Source organism: Daktulosphaira vitifoliae, unplaced genomic scaffold (assembly GCF_025091365.1).
Source record: "Daktulosphaira vitifoliae isolate Bord-2020 unplaced genomic scaffold, ASM2509136v1 Scaffold_1, whole genome shotgun sequence".
Classification (NCBI taxonomy): domain Eukaryota; kingdom Metazoa; phylum Arthropoda; class Insecta; order Hemiptera; family Phylloxeridae; genus Daktulosphaira; species Daktulosphaira vitifoliae.
In genome coordinates, this window is record NW_026099572.1 from 56,764,488 (window position 1) to 56,788,687 (window position 24,200).

The 24,200-nt window shown below is 25.8% G+C and overlaps 3 protein-coding genes across 8 annotated transcripts; 2 read left to right on the forward strand and 1 right to left on the reverse strand.

The window, feature by feature from the left end:
- The first annotated feature begins 993 nt into the window (after positions 1-993).
- LOC126895451 (lipase member H-B-like) lies at positions 994-11,993 on the forward strand. Of its 4 annotated transcripts, none has more exons than XM_050667310.1 (7): positions 994-1,486; positions 5,491-5,587; positions 7,547-7,683; positions 7,766-8,056; positions 9,435-9,605; positions 11,428-11,659; positions 11,737-11,991. In XM_050667310.1, exons 1-7 carry the CDS (start codon positions 1,357-1,359, stop codon positions 11,789-11,791), a joined length of 1,113 nt encoding a protein of 370 aa, XP_050523267.1. In that variant the 5' UTR covers positions 994-1,356; the 3' UTR covers positions 11,792-11,991. The 4 variants fall into 4 exon arrangements, with proteins under 4 accessions (XP_050523267.1, XP_050523269.1, XP_050523268.1 ...); XM_050667311.1 differs by lacking the exon at positions 994-1,486 and adding an exon at positions 6,511-6,649 and having other exon boundaries at positions 5,326-5,587; positions 11,737-11,989; XM_050667312.1 differs by lacking the exon at positions 5,491-5,587 and having other exon boundaries at positions 1,411-1,486; positions 11,737-11,989.
- Positions 11,994-12,255: 262 nt separating this feature from the next.
- Positions 12,256-15,506, forward strand: LOC126894125 (phospholipase A1-like). Its single transcript, XM_050664882.1, has 6 exons — positions 12,256-12,914; positions 12,974-13,110; positions 13,295-13,588; positions 13,686-13,856; positions 14,716-14,956; positions 15,016-15,506. Exons 1-6 carry the CDS (start codon positions 12,778-12,780, stop codon positions 15,065-15,067), a joined length of 1,032 nt encoding a protein of 343 aa, XP_050520839.1. The 5' UTR covers positions 12,256-12,777; the 3' UTR covers positions 15,068-15,506.
- Positions 15,507-15,805: 299 nt separating this feature from the next.
- On the reverse strand, positions 15,806-20,646 carry LOC126894126 (pancreas transcription factor 1 subunit alpha). 3 transcript variants are annotated; one of them, XM_050664886.1, is made up of 5 exons: positions 20,320-20,646; positions 19,047-19,219; positions 17,448-17,685; positions 16,359-16,570; positions 15,806-16,270 (listed from the first exon to the last, which is right to left on the reverse strand). In XM_050664886.1, the coding sequence occupies exons 1-5, from the start codon at positions 20,493-20,495 to the stop codon at positions 16,167-16,169; spliced, it is 903 nt and encodes a 300-aa protein (XP_050520843.1). In that variant the 5' UTR covers positions 20,496-20,646; the 3' UTR covers positions 15,806-16,166. The 3 variants fall into 3 exon arrangements, with proteins under 3 accessions (XP_050520843.1, XP_050520841.1, XP_050520842.1); XM_050664884.1 differs by having other exon boundaries at positions 19,047-19,231; XM_050664885.1 differs by having other exon boundaries at positions 16,359-16,567; positions 19,047-19,231; positions 20,320-20,645.
- Positions 20,647-24,200: the final 3,554 nt, after the last annotated feature.

Consider the following 24,200-nt stretch of genomic DNA (forward strand, 5'->3'; position numbering starts at 1 on the left):
GACAAGTTCAATGACTTTTGACCTTCTTAATATGTAATAAAAAGTTTTTATAAAATATGCAATACATAAATTTAAATAATAAAAATAAGTTCAGTGTTTAATAGAGTAGACTTGAGAAAATAGATAATTTTATTTCAGTAATTGAATACGTTCCGTAATTTTTACAATTAAAATAAATCTTTATCAGGACATAAATTTTTATGTATCTGTTTTATTTAGATCTCTTTACTTCCAAAAACCATTTTTAGAATTTTTCGAATCAATTCCTTCTGTACAAAGAAATATAAACATTTATTAGAAAATATTTAATAGAATTAATTTCATTTTATGTAACTTTTATGACAATTCACATAAAATATTAGTTAATTTTGTAAATTTTAGGTGCTATACATGCTGCATACCTTTATTTAATATTTCATTTATTGGATTAAAGTTACATTTAAATGATATGATCTAATGTTTTTAGCTTCGATGCGAAGCTGAGAAGGTATTGGTTTTACTAAGATGTGTTTATTTTTTTTTTTTTTTTTTGTGTCTGTTACCACTTTTTCTCAGCTCTCACCGAACGGATTTCTTTCAACGATACGTCAAAAGATCACAAATCGTATCTAGTCGAAGACATTACCCTTCAAAATTGAAAAAATTTCCCTCGTTCCCCGTAAATGGGGGAAACCTCCAAAAAAATTACAAATTTAAAAATCGCTAATTTTCGAAATTTTTTCAATTTTTTTTACTAAAAACTGCCGTAACTTTTTCAAAAATGAACATATCAATATAATTTTTTTTTATATAGATGCTTGATGTCTTTACCTATCATTTGGTATATTTTTTTTGTAAATTTGACCCTTTATCTGCCCACAGGGGGGGATTTAAAATGACAACTTTTTCACAAAAAATTAACTTTTTCAACTTAACTTTTGAAAATGTTCCGGAAGGTCTGACACTTTTATATATATCTTAAATTAAAGCTAATGTAATATACTTTAATTTGAAAAAAAAAAATTTGACCTCTGGACTTGTCTTCACGGCGAAAATGGCTACCGAATGCTATTTTCGTGTGAAAATTCTCGATTTTATTATTTATATTATATTTAACTTTATAATGCTATAACTTATTGAAAAGTTTATGGATCCACACAATTTTTTTATGAGAAATAATATTTTTTAATAAACCCTTTTTCATTCGACATACTTTATCTTAATCGAGATATTAATAAGGAACCAGCAGATCAAGTAGCTTTTGGAATAAAACACCAATTTTTTTAAAATTAAACACTATCTAAAGATTTGCATCGAAGCGTTTATTTTTGATAGTGATTTTAATCACTATCAGATATCATTATACTTGATCCAACTATGTCACGTCACCACTGTGCCGCGACCCCCCTGTGCTGGGTTTTTTATTATATTGTTATTTATTATGAACGTAATAAATATAATGATAATATAAGCAAGTCAATTTTAGTTTTGATACGAAGAGGAGAAGGTATTAATTTCACCATGACGTGTTTATTTTTAATAATAATAATATTTTTTAATAATAGTCTTTAAGGATATTTTGTATACAGAAAATGTATAGATAATATTTACTTCCAATAAGTTATAAAAGAAATTATTAATTATAATAAAAATTGAAATTAGTAGGTTTGAGAATAGTTTTTAACAAATTACTCATCAATAATTTTTTTTATCAAAATAAACAATTAAATAAAATTTTTTATAAAAAAAATGATTGATGAGTAATTTGTTAAAAACTATTAGATGTATAACTGTTATACATCTATAATAGTTGATTAGTCATTGTATGAGTTGAAAAAATATTTTTAAAAATCTTTTTAAAATAACAATTTGAGTTATCTTTTATTATATTCAAAATTATATTTATATTGAACATGAGTATAATTTATGATATATATTTTTTTATTTATTTAAAACTTTGACTACTATGGCCATGAGTAACAATACATTGTAAATTAAACCCAAAAGTTAAAAGAAAATTTACATTATTTCATAAGTTCTTATAATTACAATTTATGATTTTGTAAATGCCGTCAGTTTGATAATAATTACATCATCTTAATATTTTCGTAAAATTAAATCACCACTATAAAAATCAAAAATAGTTTTCTTTAAAAACTAAAAAAAATGCGTGTTATTATATCACTTGAACAATAGTTATGTAAACAAACTCAATTTATTGTCTTATTATTTTTTGAGCTGACGGTTGAGAAACATAGAAGACTATTTTTTTCTCTAATAATAATAATTATAAATAATAATTGAGTTTTGGAAAATATTTCTTATTGGTAGTAATCATGAAATGGAACAGGATCTATTTAGAAAAATTGAAAAACAAACTGTTTTCAATTATTTTAATTAAACTGTTAATAATTTTCTTTTGTCCAAACAACTATTTCATTATAATACTCAAAAAAAATTAAAAATATTAATATAAGCTGGGGATAAATACTTTTCATAAATTGTAAAATTTCTACACTCGAATTTTTTTTCGAAAGAAAAAAGATTATTTTGTATTATTTTATAAGATTATTTTTTTGGTAATTTTTCTTCTAAATTGTTTTACTAATTTAATAAGGTCAAGGAAATTGTACTAGTTTTTTGCTTGTTTCTTATTAAATTATAAATTAATATAACAGTTGAACAGGAATTGTGTTTTTATATCAATAAGTTATCAAGTGCACTTTTTTAATTGATCAATAAAAAGATAGGTTTTTTTTTATAGCCAAACTATGAACTATTGGTATATTATTAGTTTGGATTTACCATACAGGTTGTATGATTTATCATTGACAACTAGATTTCTCCAATAATTACAATAGAAATTACTGAATAAATGTTTTATATTATATGTTCGATTTATAATTTCATTAAATATTTTTATCATTTATAAGAATTAATTAAAAAATAAATGATCAGTTTTACATCCTCTTTTACTTGTCGAGGAGTCAAAGATGATTTTTGTCTAGACCAATGATGGACGGGACGGGTATTATTTTGACTTGCACCAAAGACCAATGAGAAAATCACAAAAAAAATCTCGTTAGCACCTTGGGGATCGAATCTGGGACTTGTGCATTGAAACATACGTTTCTACTCACTAGTCCAGATCGACCCTATCTTTATAAGGATTTAATATCTTCCAAAATACTGCTTTAAAAATTGTATCAAACTACCATTTTTTTAATTTGGAACATTATCTATTAAATAAACTTTAAATTATGTATGTTACCACTTGAAAATATATTCAGAATAGTACAAAACAAACATAAAAATACATTAAAATTGATAATCGCCATTTCTATATTTGGATGAATTTTTATTAGGTGCGTACAATAGAAATTGAAATTACAATATAAATTGCTTATGAGTTAGTTAAAAATATTTTGTAATATTTTGCACGTAAACGAGTGATTTATGATAAATCGATGATCCTGCATATAATAAGCACCAATATTGACCTAGCTGTTGGTAGTTATTACAAAAACCAAAATACGTACACAGAATATCACCGTGTCAGTCAATAACCAATACTGATCAACTGCTTTTTAAAATATGATCGTTTGAAGGTTAAAATAAAATGGATAATTTTTTTCATCACACATAAAAGAATATTACCATGTAGCGAATTCCTATCATTTATATTAACTTTATACTAATATTTTCAAAAAAAGTATGTCTAAAAAGTGTTGACTGTCTGAACTATTAACAATTCAAATTTTGTTTTGGTCGTTGAATTTTTATTATCTTGCATATATTCATAATAATAAACTTATTATGTTTATGAAAATAATTTTTCTTAATTTAATCTTAGTACTAATCTAATCATCATGTAAAAATTTGCAAATAAATATGATACATAATTAGATGTGAATGACCTAATTTGACAATTTTGAACTTTAAGGGCTCTCTTAGAAAAGTAATCAAAATTATAAATTTATAGCAGCACAAAAATGGTACATGCATATTTGAATAGTATTTCGATATTGTGTTGGTTTGAGTTTTTGATATTTTAACTGCTACTTTTTTTATCTAAAAAAATGTTTTACATGATACAACTGAAGTAGTTAGTGTCCCAGTTAGAATCAACTGTTTCTTCAATTACATTTATTATTAATTTAGAATGACCTGAGCCTAATGGTTCCTATATAAATATGTTGTAATCTTTCTCTTTTTTCGGTTTGAGAAGATTTAAAATAAATACTAAGAGTGGTTCTGATAAATAAAGTTTTATTCCAATTTTTTAATTAAAATATATAGGTTACTTATAGGTATGATACTTAGGTAGTTCACTTGTAATTTATAATTTGTAATTACAACTTATATTACAACTAATAATTTGTCTTTGACTTAAAAAAATAAAAAGAATGTTGCATTTAAAATTAATGATCCAAATTAATAAACATTTACTTAATCAATATACGCAATTCGATAATAGTTCAGTAAGATTAATCCTTGATGATTGATAACAAATAAATCATTAAATCATTAAATTTTTAACAGCACTTGGTCTTAGAGAAATATTTATAGAATGATTGATTTATACTTGATCATTTAATTTGATCTAATAAATTTATTTCTAAAATTATATCTAAATATTATAAAAATTTATTTATTGAATTATAAATGTTTAAGTATTATTTAAGTCCAGCCCTTGTCTCATATAAAGTTCATTTATCATAAAACACTTAATTAATTGTAAAAAAAATAATATTGTAAATATTTTTTTTTTTTTAGTTATTTTAAAGGACATGTTTTTCTTAATTAATTAATCATAAAGTATTTTTTATGTTCATCTTTTAAAACTTATAAGGTTATTATATTTATCTTTGATATGAAAATATACACGATTAACTATCTTATAAAATAAAAAATGGTCTAATTAAGGCAATGAGTGGTCGATAACAGCTTTTGGATCATTATTAAAATGTTATTAACATTTTATAGAAATGACTAGACATAAGGCGTGGGTGTTCTTGTTTTTATCACTATTAATTTCCCGCCTACGTATAAAATGTAAATAGATTACGAAATACTGAATTTTCACTAAATAAAAATTTGCAATTTAGTTTAATTTAACCTAAACAATATTTTTATTTGTTTTGATGAACTTTTAAAATGTGTAAATTAAAAAATCACGTTATTTATTTCATGCAATAATAATGTTTTCTAATTGGTACATCATAATAAGCATCCACCATATGTAAATGTTTTTTACACGATATGTTATACAATTTTAATTCTGCTTTTAATTTATGTCAAGGCCAGAATTTTATGCAGTACTAATTGCATAAAATCATTATATTGTTACATTCTATATTTATAGAAAATAGTACTATGAAAAAGTAGTCTTGATGAATTATTTCATAAATTGTCATTTAGCTCGTTTTTACATATTTATCATTCTATTATTCGTCATTTTAACATTATTCAATATGCATTTGTTTACAATTATTTTATTTAATTCATTAGTTTTATTTTTACGAGTCAAAAGCGATCTTTTAGCCAACACGTTTTGTCTTTTGAGAGAAACGCTATTAGATGGAATTGAATACTATTTATTCACCAAGTAAGACGAGAGAAAATTTTATATTTATAAAAAACGAATAAACCGACTTAATAAGGTGTTCTATTACAATTTTTAAAACGATATAACCAACAATGAACATTACAAATAATAAATATCTAACTGAAGTAGCAACATATTTGATTTTAAAGATGTATAAAATTGAAATTTGCCGTGAAACAGCTGATAAACATAGGAAATTTTTGTAAATAGGGTGAATAATTTATCATAAAACACTAAATTATTCGCAAAATAAATGAAATATTTAAGAAAAAGTTTTTGATTTATTTATATATATATATTTTTTTTCTTTTTCAATTTATTAGCAATTAATTAATTTTTAGCATAATCGCTAATAATTTTTGCTTGAAGTGCTTGAGGATATATCCATGTTTTCAGTTGGTTTCTGACGTTTCGGACTCATTGCAGAGTTCATCTTCAGAGTTTTGATTGCTAGTCGGTGGCTGCAACTATACTCAATAACTATACTCTGCAATGAGTCCGAAACGTCAGAAACCAACTGAACACATGGATATATCCTCAAGCACTTCAAGCAACAAGACAATCCGTGAAAGCTTTAACACGCTTATAATTTATTAGGGTGTCAGCTAATTTTTTATAATGGCGTAATTGAAATGTTTATTAAAAGGAAATCATCTAATTATAAAAATGATTAGTCGGTAATAACTGTAGAACCATTACTTTAGAAGTTTTGGTAATTTGAAAATATATAGAATGGTCCTCGATGTTTTGACAAATCCAATAACTTTTGATTTACTAAATATTTTGTGTTCTTTTTTAAATCATTATTTACAGTTTTTAACTACGTTAAAAGAATATTTTAACTTCAATGTGAAGCTAAGAAAGTATTTTTAGTGTATATGTTTATTTTTAATTTTTTTATGTCTGTCGCCATTTTTTCTCAGTTCTCATAAAGTTGATATTGATGAACGATATGTCAAAAGAACAAATGTCGTGTCTAGTTAACGACTTTAAAACTTTAAAAATATCTTCGTTTCCTGTTAATGGGCGAAATCCTTCAGAAAATTACTTCTTTTAAAATCGGTAATGTTCGACATTTTTTAAATTTTTTCACTGTCATAACTTATTGAAAAATGAATGAATAAAAACAATTTTTTTTTTTATAAATACCTTAGGCATTTCGATTTTAATAGGTATAAATTTGTTTGTAAATCTGACTCAAAATAGCAACTTTTTGTATGCAAAATTAAGCTTATATCATTTACTAAATGTTAAAGAAAAATTTTGTCGAGACATCTTATATTCTAAATACAAATGGCTCCTGAGGTAAATTAAAAAATGCTATTTGTATAAAAAAGTCATCATTTTTCATGTTATTATTTTTACTTAAATTTGTCGTAACTGTTTATGAATCAAATTTTTTTTTATTAATATCATAAGATATTTCCCTTTCATTAGGTATCTGCTATGTACAAAGTGCCGTCGTACTCAAAAAACATGTTATGTTTGTGTCAAAAATTCGCGAAAATATATTTTAGGTTGTCGACTTTAAATTACTATAAGTTTTAAATAATAAATGTATCAATACTATTTTTTTATAAGTATTTTACACATATTCCTTATATTCGACATACTTCTTTTTTAAATTGGATCATTTCCTCTTATATAAAAGGTTCAAAACTTGAAATATTCCTTGAACACCTTATTCTCTATGTAACATTTGATCATAGAGAATAAGGTTCTTCAGGATAACAAAAACAAATTTATACATTCCAATCTTTTAATAATTAAAAATAGACACATTGTAAACAAAATAAACAAAATGTATTCATTTTTATCTAATGTACGTTATTACTCAATACACTAATATCGAATCTAATCGTAAGATCAAATTCGAAAAATGGGCTACTAACGTTTTCTACTGCACCCTCTATAGTTTTATTGTTTTAAAGTAAATATTAATTTAATAAAATATTTTAGAAAAAATATAACCAAGATAACAAGTGACCAAATGTCCATTGACCGAACCCATTTTTCAAATAGTAATGAACTCATTGTATATGTACATGGCTTTGGATGTCATTACAACGACAGATTTATAATCCCCATACCAAAAGGTTCCATAAAAACATGACTTTTTCTTTTCTATTTAAATATAAATTGTTGAATATTTTTTAATGTTACTTATTTATTTTGCAGCTTATTTAAACAGAACGATGGATCGTAATATCATAGGTGTTGATTATTCTCGAGTAACTGGTAAAATATATTTATCGGAAATTAAATCAGGATTACAGTATCCAACATCTGTGTATTGTGACTCGCCAAAAGTGGCAGAACAAATAGCAACATTTTTAGCTCAATTAGTCAAATTGAAACCAAAAATAAAACACATACATTTGATCGGACATAGCCTAGGGGCTCACATCGTAGGCCATGTAGCTAAATTACACGGGCAAATAACTGGCCGTTTAGTCGATCGAGTAACAGGTAATGTTCCGAAAATTTGTTTGTTAAAGCTATAAATCTTAATATATTAAATTTTTTGATTTTAAAAATTTATAATATCTTATTTCATACTGTATAATTCCTCAATTTCCCTTCACGAAATATGTTTGAAATATTAGAGTTGATCATTAATTAATTTTTTTAAATAATAATGGTTCTTTGTTGAGCTGCTTTATACGAAAAATTAATTTTCTGATACCACCCCTTGTTTCCTAAATTCGTACCCCATCTCTAAATTTTCATATGGCAATCACAAGTTTTTTATACCATTGAATTTATTAAAATAAAAAAAAAAGTAGTTTATAGAATCTTGTTATAATGTTCAATTTTAAAAATCTTTACCATATAAACACTATCGATCCGTGAAAATACGATTAACTTGATGTGGTTAACTTTATTTATATTGAATATTGCAAATGCACGAGCATCTTTTCAAATTAAATACAACAGTAAAAAATATTTACAAAAATACTATTTACACATATACGAATATTCACATGATAACATACGTACTCCATGACAATGAGTATGATGCGGGACGACGTTCCCCTGATTGTTACTCATTTGAGCACCATCCTATTTATCACAACTCACATATGCGAACAAGGGACTCATCGTGGACATGCCGCAACACACGTACGTGTGAGCGTAACACCTCGACTCACCTACGTGGGTCAGTGGGGTCGAGAGAATGTCTGATGATGACAACTTTCTCGACTACTGCGGTGACTTCGACTTCACAACGGCAGTGTAGGTGATCGTCAATGGTGATGTGACTGCCGAGAGCGGCGGCGATGTGTCGTTAACAGACGAGTGCCCAGAACCGGCAGCGATATTGGACGGTGTCGGTGACTGAAATGGACGACGATCAACGGGAAACACGGCGGCGCAATCAACTCCGTCACAAACTGTACACTCCATTGTGTTATAAAACGGGGGGCAGCACTTATCAATTTACGACTCAATAAAGATGTCAAACTTATTTTAAAAATAAGTACACTTTTTTTCTGGTGGCCTTTAAACTTTAAATAATTGCAACTTGTTGAACATCGAGTGATATAAAAAGGTTTTAAACAAAAAAAATTATTTATTTATTTTTTTTTTTTAATAAATACGTTAATATAAAAAATGGAGTTGCCATTTGAAAATTGAACGTTGGAGAACAAATTTTTGATAAAAGTGATGGTAACAGAAAATTATTTTTTTGTATAAAGATGTTCAACAAAGAACCATTGTTAAAAAAAATTAATTAATGATTAACTCTAATATTTTTGGACATGTTTCGTGAGGCATAGTCCAGGAAATATTATAAGAAATCATCTTATAGTATGTATTATAAACGGATTTATATTATTTTCAGCCTTAGACCCAGCGGGACCATTGTTTTATTCCTCTTCAAGAGTACATATTGGAGTAGCAAGGTTCGTGGATGTCGTGCACACAAATATTGGAGTTCTAGGTTATGTCGAACCCTTAGGAAATGTGGATTTTTATTTTAACAGTGGGTTGACTCAAATTGGATGCAATGGAAGTATGAAAGAAATGTTATGCTTTTTTCATTGAATATATAAATATAGTCAACAGCAAAATAAAAAAAGTAAAGTCGGGTCTATCTCAGTGAAGATAAGACATTATTTTAGATTGGTATTGATTTACGTGATAGAGATTAAAATCGCTTTACCGGCGATACCAGTAAATTTATACCGTACTATAAATTTTAGTAAAAATTAATTTTACTGCTGATTTTTCAATATTAAACTTACTAGGTTGGTAAAACGTACAAAGTGCTTGGTGTCACAAACTCAAATTCCACGGAACAAAGTGTTTTTTTCTCATTTTTTTTATTATTTAATATAATTATACAATTTAAATATTATACTTGAATTTTAATATGAAGTTTAATTATTTTTTCTGAGATTCTGAAATATACGTAAATATATATATAATATATAGTACCTCACGTACTAAATAGAAATTTCACAGCTCAGGTTAATAAGAAAATAATTTGATTTAATTTAATTGTTGAAAAATGAAAATTATAAAACACATGGACAAAAATATGAATATATCAAAAACCATGTCTACAAAAGAAAGGCTGAAAATAAAATATTTAAAAATAAATCAAATAATATAACTAACATCACAGACAATATTTGAACACATTTATGAATGTTAATTGGAAATTAATGAAAAATGCCAGGAGCGGTCTGTACACTCAATTCGTTGGCTATAGAGAAAAGGAAACACGTGCTCTCCACACATAAATCAAATTAAGTTAATTTATAATAAAATAAAAATAATTAATAAAAACACAGTTCATTACTTCTTCTTCTTTTACCTCGCCTCCTAAACCTTCACCCAACACAATTTCCCACATTATCTACGCACGCATCAGCTATCTACATATTGAATTCAATAAAAACCTTCCATCTCTTTTTTGGTCTTTCTTTACCTTTTCTTTCTTCAACATTTATTTTCATAACTATTCTTACAGCTTCTGATTCCTCTCTCTTCATAACATGACCGAACCATCTAAGTCTATTTTCTCTTCTCTTATCCACAATTGACACAACATCTCATATATGTTCGTACCTTATCTTATCTTTTACCTTTTCCCAAATATTTNTATCTTTTACCTTTTCCTAAACATTCTATTTTAATTACTTAAAAATAATTAAATAAAATGACACCCGGTATCCGAAAAGACCCAATCGATATTTGGCTTATAATATATTAAAAATCTATTTATGAAAATGAAACGTCGAAAACAACTTTTGGATCTTTACTTCAGTAGTTAGGATGATTTTAAAATATAGATTGAGAAAGAGGCGTGGGAATAACTATTAATATCACTAGAAATAGCCTGACCACACTCCATCTCACATTAGAGTATAAAAATTTAAACTTTTGAAATACTAGTCTAAAGATTGTTATCAACCCTTAATTTTCCCAATGAGATCATTTCCTATTTTATAACCCAGTTTAATATGTTCGATGTCATTTGAAAAATTAAAGTTGATACCTATTTTTCTTATAAATCATTATATTGAAAAGTAATTAATAATTAAACAATCAAGAAATATATGTCACTAAAAACAAATATTTTTTTAAAAAACTTACTGTGTTTATTTTTTGAATAGTTAAGTAAGTGATTTATAAGAAACAAATAGAGAATAACCCTATATTTATTTTCAATATTTTAATTTTCTATGTATTGTTTCCAAAAATACCAATACTAATATTATAAATGTGATATGCAATTTTTTATATTCATTACAATATTTAGTGCAAGAATAATTTACTGCTTTTGGAAATAAAATAAAAATTATAAACCTAGAATAATTTTGTTTTAGGTTTGGATGAATTAATAATTTGTTCTCACATGGCTGCGATTAATTATTTTGCTGAATCAGTTAATAACAAGAGAATAATTGGAATACCTTGTAATGACTTTGATAATCTAATAAAAAATTACAACTTAAAAATGAATGCTTCTAATTTAAATGAAGTTTTAAATACTTCTTGTTCATCAAATACAAGTTCTAATAAGAGTTCTATTATTTTTGGAGAACACGTTCCTTTAAAGTACGTCATTAATAAATTTACTCTTGTTAAATTGTGATCAAACACCAATTTTATTATTATTTTTTATTATTTTTCAGTGCTTCTGGTATTTATTACATACCCTATTCAACGGTGCCTAATTACTCACCTTAAAATATCAACTATAGTAAAATTAGTCATAAAATATATATATATATCAATCATGCATTATTCTCTAGACAAAAAGTAGTTAGTTAAATATTATTCTTAAAAATATTTATTTATAAAAATTCGATGATTATTTTTAATTAAGTTAAAAGTGCTATTCTTAAGTATAAGGAATGAACTTAAAAAATTTTACATCACTAATAACTTAAGAATAATATGTAACTAAAGATAAAAAATTGTTAAAATTATATTTTTCTATAAGTAATTGAGTGAGTTATGATAAAAAATCACTCTCTTATTTAAAATGATAATAAGTTAATTATCTATTAAATAAACGAGTTTAATTATCTATATTGCCGTTTGAAAAAATAAAGCAAACGATTTTTATTTTTAAATCTATAATATTTCTTGATACAACTTATAAAATAAACAAATTGAATATTGTATCAAAAGCTTGTGTTAATGTATTTTGGTTTATGAAGGGTCTCTTATTTTATATAGATTTCTAAACTATTACAATCATATTAATTTTTTTAGAAATTTTATAACAATAACAGTTCTACACACTGTGTTAAAAGAATAGCTATTTGTCGTTCACAAGTATGATAATATTTCTTTATTTAGCAAGGTTAATCGTTTTATGTCACACTTGAATTTCTGAGACTTCAATATACTGTAGAAAATCAAAAAAATTTAAGTCTGAATTATAATATAGTTTTTACTGTAATTTGTTTGTCAATTAAAAATAACTGAGTCAGTTTTTTGAACCGAAACGGCCGGACATCCTGTTTATAAATTATATTGCGAATACTACATGACATTATCGACATAAACCAGCATAAAAAAATACAATGAATTGAAATAAAGTAGAAAGGATTTTTAAATAAAACTATAAAAAACATTTGTATGAATAAATTGATGAACAATATTACTTCAGTTTTTTAATATCAATATTCAGAACAGTCTCAAAGTTCCATTTTATTTTGATAAAAATGGCTTTGGGTAATTTCATCTTAAAGGTTATAATACCTCTGTTATTATCTATTACAATAACTATAAGTTCAAGTAATACCATATGTCTTTTAAAACCGACAATAACTGATGGAATGAGGTTTTATTTATACACAAAGTAAGGTTTTTTTTTTTTTTTTTTTTGAACTTATTATACTATTTATAATTTTGTCATAGAAATAAAATGACCAACGTTACAATGGAAGAAGAATACGTTCAACGATTACCGTTTGTAAACAACAATAGAGTTTCTATCTTTATTCATGGATATACTGCCCATTATGATGACAACTACATTACCATATTTCGTAATGGTTCGTATAATTGGTAAACAATTAACAACATTTTGCTTCTTGATGTCACGTTTGAGTTGAGAATAAGATGTCAGCAATGAAAATATTAAATATTGAATTACGTAAAACAAAGATTTCAAAAAAAATTTTAGTGAACATGTAAAAAAATTTTAAATGATTTTAACAAAGCTTTTATTATTATCAGCTTATTTAAATGGAACGGCTGATCAAAACATCATTCTAGTGGATTATTCAAGTGTTACTGGCAACATTTCTCAAACAAACTATGGCCAATTACCTATGGGATATATTAAATCTGTACAATGTGATTTGCCAAAAGTGGCCAAACAAATTACCAACTTCATTGAAATGATAAGAAAAGTCAGATCCGATTTATCAGATATACATTTGATTGGTCATAGTCTAGGTGCACATATAGCTTTTCAAGTAGGAAAATTCTATAGTCAGTCGACTGGACGTCTATTGAGTCGAATAACTGGTAAATCTCAAGACTGTTTCACACCAAAAAATAATTTTGTTAATTTTAACATTAAGAAACTCTGATTTTACATGTTTTATTTTTAAATCCCTTATAGCGTTAGATCCAGCAGGGCCGTGGTTTGAAAGTTCAAGTAAACCAAATACGCCTATTGCTCGTTTTGTAGACGTAGTGCACACAAATGTCGGTATTTTGGGATACACTGCACCTTTAGGAACAGTCGATTATTACATCAATAATGGCGTAGTTCAAACTGGCTGTCTAGGAAGTAATAAACTAACTACATAAATATTTATATTATTTGACAATTAGTTAATAAGATAAAATAAAGCAAAAAATTTAATGATAATAGATAATAAATTTGCACTCAATAATAAAGCGTTCCTTTTCAAAACATAATGTTAAATGGGCAAATTTGGGGCAGATAAATATTCATTATCATTTTAGACATTTCAGTCTACAGCACTAGTAAAATTTTTAAAAATATTGTTAGTAACACAAAATGTTTATTTTGTTCTCATAAATTAAGTCTTGAAATCTGTAAAATTTTAACTGTCCCAAATGTAACACACCACCATAAGCTGCTCATTTGATAGGTCTATTTCCAGTCTCTTACTTAAAAACTTTTGACAAAAAAAAAATGAAGAAATATTGGTATAAACATTTAGATATATATATATTAAATGACTTATTCAGGATACTATCTCCTATTTTGTAATCAATTAATTACTATCTGACAAAAATTGTATAATATTTTATTTTTATATTTATAATTTTTTGGAGGTATTTTTGTGACGTAACTTTTAAAATATTATTCTTTATTTATTTTTTATAAATAGGGATATGTAATTAACTAAAAATCACAATGACGGGGTATTAACAAGGTTCAAATTAATATTTTTTGTAATCTTAGCATTTTAAAATTTAATTAGAGTTTTGTGTAAATTTCGTAAATTATCCCTCAAAATAATATTTTTTTCACCTTCAACTTAATATTTCCTATGAATAATAAAAAAAACAATAACATTTTATTTAAACTTACATTTTTGAGAAAACTTAAATTCTACTGTGTACGCAATTAATATAAGATTATTTTTTGGCAATTTACATTATATTCTGTTTAATAGGCGTTGATCAAAAAATGGCTTTAGGATGTTCTCATCTTTCTGCCGTTTTTTATTATGCTGAATCCATCAACAATAAGCGGATACTAGCAAAGTCTTGTTATGAAATTAAAGATATAGTAAAGGACAAAAAAAATTTGTTTGTTATTAATGGAGACAATAATAACGCTATAAGTCTAACCTGTGACTCTACATCAAGGTCGGTAAGCCACACAATTGTCTTTGGTGAACATGTTCCTTTGGAGTAAGTTAATATTGTTTATTTTCATAGAGTTTATACTTATAATTTTTTGATTTTTTTAGTGCTGTTGGTGTATATTTCATTTCTATTCCTAAAGTACCATTCTACGATTAATGTTATATCTACTTTTTTAAGGATCAATTCAAGAAATGTTAATTATCCTACAATTTTTACACTAAATTTTTTTTGGAAACATAATTATGAATTAATTTATGCAAAAACGTTTCTATAATAAAATAAAATAAAAAGTGTATTCTAATTAAATAAAATTAAAAAAAAATTTAATGTATAAATGATCTTCTACGATTGTTGTTATGTTAACAGGCTTTTGTTAACTATCTAGATAATAAGAATCATATAACTAGATTAATAAAAATAAAATTTTTCTACAAAAAAAAAAACAATATATTGACATAATTATTTGGACGTCCCCCACTTATAATATTTGTAATAAAATATATAGGTACTATTTTTAAAATTTAATTTTTGTAACTCTTTAACTGCAGTCAACACTTAAATAAATTACTGTTTAAAATGTAAAAAACAACTAATAAATTAATATTGAACTTTTGTAAGGTGTTTATGTCTATTGGCTTTAATTTCGTTTAAAATGAAAAAATAATAATATTATACTTAGACATGAAATAATTACCAAATCATTTATGTACAATAATTATAAATAACGATGAGAAATGCGTTTTCATTGAATTTGTATTATTCAAATTAACACTGAGAATATAAATACTACGTAATCCTTTAAGTTCAGTTTGTACATGTATATATCCTTATCAGATCATAAATTAAGCATTGTACGGTTAATGTAATAAGCATTACGATTTTTAACAATTTGACTATTAATTAGTATTTTTATTATAATAATTATTTGGTAATACAACAATGTTTATTACAAGTATATTTTATTGGTATAGTACCTTTACGTTATTGTTTTCATTGTTCAATATAACTACAGCCTTAAAAGCAAACACGTGCTAATACACTTTCGTTGGATTAGTATGTGTTACAAATATACAACAATTTTAAGGAACACATGAAGACTTAAATTTTTTATCCGTAACGGTTGTTAAATAAATGTAAACTATTAGTCGTTAAATTAATTTCTTATAGATTTTATTGCACATTTTTGTCCCGATAATTACCAATACACAATAATAAATGTATAGTTTTATGTAGCGTACAATTTTTCTTTTGCTGTTCAATTAACATTGTCTGGCATAGAATAGGAAGATAAAGCTCCTCGTCGGTTAGGATTAACTCCTAAATTCTCCCAATTAATCCATGATAATCTTGCTGTCAAATCTATAATTAATCAATTAATCGTACTCAATATTTGAAATTTATTAAGGTATCTTATTACTTTCTAAATAATATTAACAACGAATCTTACCACTAGTGTTCCATTCAGCCCTCTCAGGTTGCCGTTCGCCACTCAAACACCGTTGAACATAAGTCAAAGGGTCACAATCGGCTGATAGTACTTCACGCAATAGAGCTATATATGCTATTGCTAGTCGAAGTGTATCTATTTTGCTCAGCCGTTTCTCATATGGAAATGTAGGAACATGGCCACGAAGCTCATCAAATGCCGAGTTGATGCTGCTAAACATCAATGATTTATTATAACACATTACTTAAATAAAATTCCTAACTTAAAGTTAATTATCTTAACTTTGAACCTCAACTCTTAATAACTAAACAAATGGTTCAATGTTTTTCAATAAAAACTATATTAAAAATATTATTAATTTAAAATTATAAAGTATTGAACTCAAAAAGTTGATAGTGATAACATTGTTTCTCAAATACGTATCCGCGATTTTATAGTCATTTTTTTGTGATTTTTTGAGTTTAATATTTTTTAGTTTTACATTAATGATATTTTTAATATAATTTTAATTTTAAATAATATTAGCCACAAGTGATCATTTTTTTATTTTATGCCTATATTTTGATATCACACATTAAATTTATTATCTAACGTATCACTAAATTATTAAAAAAAAAACATAAAATAGTAATGAATTCTGTTAGATTTTCAAACAATTTATTATAAAAAATAAAATAGAATATTTTGATTGCTTTAGCTTACTATGGTACGCTATTAAAATATAAACAAATATAACGACTATCCCTAAGAATATAATATATGTGCTTTCAAATTCAAAACCCTTTTAATTTATACATAGTTTTTCAAATCAAATGTTTAATAGTACTGAATATTGAGTATTTATCTTTATCATAAAATATTAAGATAAAAATAATCTATGTATTCAACTCCTAAGAACGTGTGCAATTAATCGAAGTAAAATATATTAAACAGACATCTAATTAAAATAAATCAGTTAATTCATATAGTAAAAATTACGAAAACCATTTATAACTTAGCGCTTTTTATTTTTATAAGACTTGTGACAGTAAACAAGATATTTTGAAAGCTAACCTTATAGCAAACATTAAAACTGTTTAAGGGTCTTACATTTTAACCGGTGTGGGTCTATCCGCAGATCGAGTAGGTGCCAAATCTGACCTTAACATACGTCTTCGTTCTCGAATATTAGCTGTTTGTCTTTGTACTCTGAAACCACTACTAGTTCCTCCATGAACATCAAGACTTTGGGGAAGATGCCCATTCCCATGACTACCACCACCATAGAAGTTTCCATCTGTCATATTGTATCGTGTCATTGATGTAGTCGATAACATAGACGAGTCACCTATAAAATACAGTACACTTTTTAACTTTACAAAATGACTATAATATTATTTGTTTTGTTAATCAAATGATAGAAAAAATGTTAATTATTCTACTTTTATTTCATTAGATAAATGACTAATCAACATACATTTTTACAATAAAAATAAATAAAACCATTCATTCAAATGTTAATTATACATTATTTATTTTTAGAGTAAAATTTGATATCTTTTGAAAAGACATAAAATGAATATTTCTCTATTATTATTATAAATAATTGTACAAAAAACAAATAATAATTATTATTATTGAAATGCGATAAATATAAACAAATTAGGTAAATGTAAATTAATTTTTTCTTTTAGAATATTTAGTACATCTTATTGAAAAATTCTGGTCCTTATATGCGTTAATAACATATTAAATGTAAGTTCGAAATAAAAATTTGTGCATTTATCATTTATTATGTATATTAGGACGGATCTTAAAAATTAAACTTTAAAATTCATTCGATGTATTCCCTAGAATTGTTCTAAATGGTAAACAACTAAAATCAATTTTAATGGTTCAGATAATATACGTTATTTTTAACATTTTAATGTCTGAGTATTTAAGATACGGTTCTTAATGACATTTTTTGCGGCATGTATTTAATGAATTTTTTTGTTTATATGTTATTCAATTGTCTTTGCGCTATGGTAACATTAGTAATGAGTGATATTAAATTAATTTTCTTCTTTCAAAACTAATACATTTGTTCTGGTTTTATATGTTTTATCTTATTGTTGCAATTGATTTTTAATTGATAGTAGTTTGTAAATATTTCTATTCAGTCAACTTCTCGTCTCCTAACGTCATGCATTTTTTTATCTCATAAATCGTTCATTCGTTACAGCATTTTTATGCATAGAGTGGGTATATAATAAAATCTTTAACGTATAGACCAATGCCCATGTTTGAAAATTTTTTTCTTTCATATCATCAAATTAAAAATACAGGTTTTCATTAAAATAAATAAATAGGCTTGGGTATCTGTTCCCGAAGGAATGAACAAAGATTATTTAACTACAAACGTTTGTAGAGAATAATAAATCAAACAATTTTTTCCTTTACGAAAATTAAAAATGTTCATTATTTTCCAAAACAATGAGTGCTCTTACCGTTATGAATCACTCTGTACACGTTAAAAATATGTTCGATTTTGGATTATAATTATTTTATAGAATAAAACTATAGCTGAAACTAGATTAAATGAAAAATGTGTTGAGAGATTACAAAAATAACAATGTTTAATTAGCCAAAATAATATAAATATGAATTTTGTTAAACTCTTTAATGCATTTTGAATACTAAAAATATCAAAAATAATAAATGCAATACCTTGACGTAAAGGAGAAACTATAAAACACGACGAATGTGGGGACGCTCCATGATGAACAGCCCTGTAAGTGCAGCTAGAAGTTGTGGAATCTTCAACATCACTACAACTGTCATCATCATGTTGCAGCTGTGCTTGGCAAGTATCTGATCCCATCATGAAGTCTTGAGAAAAACTAGACGTTTTGCTAATGTTAAAAAATTGTTTTGTAAAAATGAGTAAAAGTTGAGCAATCAGTGTGAGCTGATTTTCATAATACACTTAATGTAATTCCTGATTTTAAAATATGATGAATCTATTTTAGTGAAATTGATCATAGTAGTATTCTTTTCTACATGTTAAAATAATTTTCAGTTCAAAGTAAATTTGCATATATAACCATGTAAAAACACTCAAGTATTATCAATTGATTAAACACACCACTTAAAAATTATCAAATACGACATTAAATGAATAAACAACTTGAGTAACTTTTTATGTAGTTTGTTTCCGTTTAAATAAACTTGAGTGAACTTAAACAATTAAAAAATACTGTCAATATGACCTTTTAAATAGTTTTTCAAGCTCCCTTTAGAAGTTTATTATTGAAATATTAGTAAGAGATTTGTAATGATTAAATTCATATTTTTCAAGAGTCGGAAGAAAATTGGGAATTAAAATAATTACTAAATATGATAAAGTCGAAGTTTAAGTAAATAATTTAAATAGACAATTTTATTAATTTAATTTTAGTATTCAGTGTAAAATAGCTGAAGTATTTTTAGACGTACCGATAAAAATAAAATTAGAATTTCTTGTCAAATAATGAAATTTTATACCATTTTTTTGTTTTGTTTTAGAAAAAAGAAAATTTTTTTAATGAGACATAAGCAAAACAGTTGTTTCAATGAAATTTATTTTCGTAAAAATTTGTAATTTTTAGAAACTATAGTATAACACTTAAATATTCTCACAATATTAATATTAATTAGAAAATGTATTTTTGATAAAACCTTTGATAAGCATTTTAAGAAACAAGAGAATTTTTACAATAACTTGTGACAATTATTTTCATTTTTATATTTGGTACTAGTAAATGGACTAACTTGGGGCGATGGTTAAACTTTGGACAGTTAAATATCTATTATCATTTTAATCGTATCAATCTATAGCACTAGTAAAATGTTTACAAGTATTGTCAAGAACACGAAATTTTTGTTCACCAAAAATTAAGTGATGTCTCGTGTAAAATATTTAACTGCTCTGAGTTTGTCTATTTAACGGTATTAGTTTTACTTGTAACATGTTGATGGAGAAGACGATGAAGAATCGGCTTTAGTAGTAATAACATGGCTCCCACTTCTCAGTAAATCTGGTGACTGTTGAGGATGTTGACTGTGATGGTGATGATGATGATTATGAAAATTATAAACGTTATGCATGTCTGATGACGGAGCCATAGGGTGGTTCATAATATTATTGATATAATAATATTATTATGGGATTTTTAAAAGATATTTTTAAAAATCCCAACACATTTATTGAAATGAAAAATAATACAAATCAAAGTTTGATTCTAAAGTAAGTGTTTTTCGGTAGGAAGTGATCAATTGACTGCCGGAATATTTACAAATCCGCTCCATTTTAATCGATTTCATCCCTTCGTCAAGGGTTTGCGCTACGAAGGAGGAGTCTACACAAGTATGTGCCCAATAAAATGGCCGACCAACCCTCCTTGTCATATATTATACAATCTGCTAGAGAGAAGTCGTTTCTATAGTTTTTAATATTCGCAAGCTTTGAGTATAAATTTTATTCTTATAATATAAGTTAACGTGGTTAATGTTTATACGGAAAAAGCAGCAAGAGTAATAATTATTTATGAAACAACATTATTACATTAATTACATTAATCAGTTTATTGTAATTATTTTAGTAAATTTTATATAGAAAAAAGCGAGCCAAAATGATCTAAGACATTCTCAGTAATGTTTAAAATGGCGTAATTAGAGTTTCGTCTTGAGGGACGATATTTATAAGGAAATTTTTCGCTTCTCAATAAAAAAAATTAAATCATTGCCATATTTACTCCAGTGAATGTCTATGAAATTTATATGGGGTTAGTTTGATCATAAAATATAAAATTAATTAAAAATATACCATTGCATATTTGAATAATTTTAAGATTTCATATTTATATTAAACAAAAATATTATAAATTTGTAATCAAATAATAAAGTGGATTACTATTATTATTTTATGTTTTTTAATAGTCGAAAAATAATATCACAAATAAATTTAATCTAATAAATATCATACATTAACAACAAATCGTTGTCATCATTTAAAAAATAACCCAGTAATTTTTATAGTTTTAAGAAATATTGATTTTAACTAACCTAATACCTTGACGATCACTTTAATTAGTTGGGTTATATTTTGAAATAGTTTTATTTGATAAATTTTATCAAAATAATTTAATTATAAAAATTTAATAAAATTATTATAGATCTATAAAATAAATGTTTAAATATTTATTTTATGAATTCAAAACTAGTACTATAAATTAAAAGGACATTATTGGGTTATTGTGTGTATTATTTCATTAAGTCTTTATTTTTTACATTTAGAAATTATTAACAAAATCTCTTTATATGTACACGAATTTATTTTATTTTACATAAATTGCATATTATTAATAGATCTAACTGAAATATTCAAAGTTATGTAAAATTTTTATATTTTTAAGTATAACATTTTATGAACACGTAAGTACTTATCAGATCTGATAATGGTTAAGTAGACTTATTCTTCTTTTGTTACATTTGTTTCAAAAAAATACCAACTTTTTTTCAGCATGGTCCTTAAATCGAACACTAATATAAATTCTATGAATTGTTATCAAATAACCTTTGTTTTAAAAACTTCAATTGATAAATATATTATGTAGTGCTGATAAACAATTCATTTAAATCTTAGCCATAACTATTTTTAAAATTGTATAAATTTACAGAAACTGAAGTATTATTGACATTTACGAGTGAGTTGCTCGTAAGTAGTCTTTTCATCAACTACTTATGTCATTTTTTAAAAGCTTTAAGTCTCATGTTCTATGTGATCAAATTTATACGTTACTAAAGTCTTTAAAAAAACAATTTATAAATGATACGAAAAAAAGAACGAGTTTGAGGGTTAAGTAAGAAGGGTGTGTTTTACTTCAAGTGTCTGTGTGCTTTTGACATATCGTATAATAAACCGCTTTGGTGCGCAAGTCAGTGTGGATAAAGGCGGTCGCAAAGTAGTGATCTTCAGATTGCAAATGGACCTGTCATGTGCACACTAACCAACTGGTAACTTTGGGAATTAATCAATAAATGAAGTTTCAGTATCATTATGTTATAAACATTTTAAATTTAAACATTATACTTACGGAAAGTCATGGATACACGAAAAATATTTATCAACATACAATTTATCACATAAAACCACAATGATTCAAAAGTATTGCAAGTTCTTAAATGTATTGTATTATAATTGTATTAAGTGATTTTAGCCTCGATGCGAATCCGAGAAAATATTTTATACTTCATTATCTATAGTCAATCTGACTGTACTTAAATTTGATTTGTTTGAAATTGAATTAAATGTTTGCTTTTGTTGCGAATAAGAATTTCATGTAGTATATATTATTACAATACTCAAAGCTTCGACCAAATTAGTTAACAGCGTGTTCAACAAAATGATAAGTTTTTATCGATCTACTATTGTCACAGTAAATATTAAGTATTGCGATTCTATCAATAAAATGTGTAAAATAATTAATATGTGCTATATTTAAAATAATTCTTTTAGCTTCGATGTGAAGCTGAGAAGGTATTAATTTTACTACAAAGTGTTTTTTTTTATGTTTGTCGCCACTTTTTATCAGCTCTCACAAGACTGATTTTTCTCAACGATACATCAATAAGACTACAAATCATATCTATTTGAAGACAATACCCTCAGAAATTGAAAATCTTCCTTTCGTTCTTCGTAAATGGTGGAAATCCCTCAAAAAATTACGATTTTTAAAATTGGTAGATTTCGAAATTTTTTTCTTGAAACTGCCATATTATTGAAAAATGAACAAATCAAAAAAAATTAAGTTTTATAGTTTTTAGTTCAAATTTCGAAGCCCGCCAATCAAACCAACTTTTTTTGCATCTTCTTCTGAATTCTTTTTTGAGGTGGAAATAAATTCAAAGTACGTTTGATTTTTATCTCATTTAGATTGAACAAATTCAATTATCCCATCACTGTATGAATGATACAGAACGCCTTTAGAAGGATCTAGTTGATCAGTTGTTACATTGATTATATTATTTCGTGGGACAGCTGATCACCAGCATCTTGCTTTACTCACCCCCTTGCCTACCCATCACGGCAAATCGATGACCTCCGTGTCGATTGTCATCCGTGTACAGTTTTTTGTCGTAAGTCAGTCAGTCAATTGTTTTTGTGTCACTCTTTTTCTGTTACAAGCGCCTTCGCTTGAATAGTAAATTGTTCGGCCATTGTACGCCGTCATTCTTTTATTTGTTTATTGCACTCTTGTGCTCAAAGTTTACATGCCCTTGCACGCCACTAGTGATTGGGCCCTGACCATCACTAAACATTATCATTGCCGTAGTCTGTTCTCATCTGCCATTACGTGCCTGGAATTACACACTGACTCGTCATACTCAGAAGTTCGGCACCATTACCACAAGATCTCATACAGTCCACTCATCACTATTAACAGCGTCATCTATACAGCTGAGTTTTATATTATTTTTAATGTTAATTATTGTTTGTTTTAATTGAGATCAATTATTTTGTTTTATGCCGCTTCGCCGGCCACTAGTATTTAATGGCTCCCCGTTACCCCTTAAATTTAAGATACTCTCTGAGGAATTTCTAATATATGTGATTATTTGTTATTTAATTATTGTCTACTCTCGTTTACTTATTAGATGTATAATTAGCCGTCATCTCCTAGGTGATCTACTCACATCAAAATTAACGTTTTTTAAACAGGCTTAAGGTAAAACGGCATTCTAGTGCGGTGCACAACTAGCCGTCCTACAGTCTAGCTGCCTCGTACAAAACACTGGTAGTTTCCCTCGTGAGAAGCAATTTTTTAGTCATATTAAAATATT

What these genes read in the sequence shown, in the direction of transcription:
- LOC126895451 (XM_050667310.1), top strand. Translation starts at nt 1,357, where the DNA reads ATGTCACGTCACCACTGTGCCGCGACCCCCCTGTGCTGGGTTTTTTAT. An exon ending in TTTGATACGAAGAGGAGAAG is followed by an intron (nt 1,487 to 5,490) that starts GTATTAATTTCA and finishes TTAATTCATTAG; the next exon opens with TTTTATTTTTACGAGTCAAA. An exon ending in GGAGAACACGTTCCTTTAAA is followed by an intron (nt 11,660 to 11,736) that starts GTACGTCATTAA and finishes ATTATTTTTCAG; the next exon opens with TGCTTCTGGTATTTATTACA.
- LOC126894126 (XM_050664884.1), bottom strand. Translation starts at nt 20,495, where the DNA reads ATGAACCACCCTATGGCTCCGTCATCAGACATGCATAACGTTTATAAT. An exon ending in AGACCCACACCGGTTAAAAT is followed by an intron (nt 16,571 to 17,447) that starts GTAAGACCCTTA and finishes ATTGATGTTTAG; the next exon opens with CAGCATCAACTCGGCATTTG. An exon ending in GGCTGAATGGAACACTAGTG is followed by an intron (nt 16,271 to 16,358) that starts GTAAGATTCGTT and finishes GATTAATTATAG; the next exon opens with ATTTGACAGCAAGATTATCA.
- LOC126894125 (XM_050664882.1), top strand. Translation starts at nt 12,778, where the DNA reads ATGGCTTTGGGTAATTTCATCTTAAAGGTTATAATACCTCTGTTATTA. An exon ending in AGGTTTTATTTATACACAAA is followed by an intron (nt 12,915 to 12,973) that starts GTAAGGTTTTTT and finishes ATTTTGTCATAG; the next exon opens with AAATAAAATGACCAACGTTA. An exon ending in TCAAACTGGCTGTCTAGGAA is followed by an intron (nt 13,857 to 14,715) that starts GTAATAAACTAA and finishes TCTGTTTAATAG; the next exon opens with GCGTTGATCAAAAAATGGCT.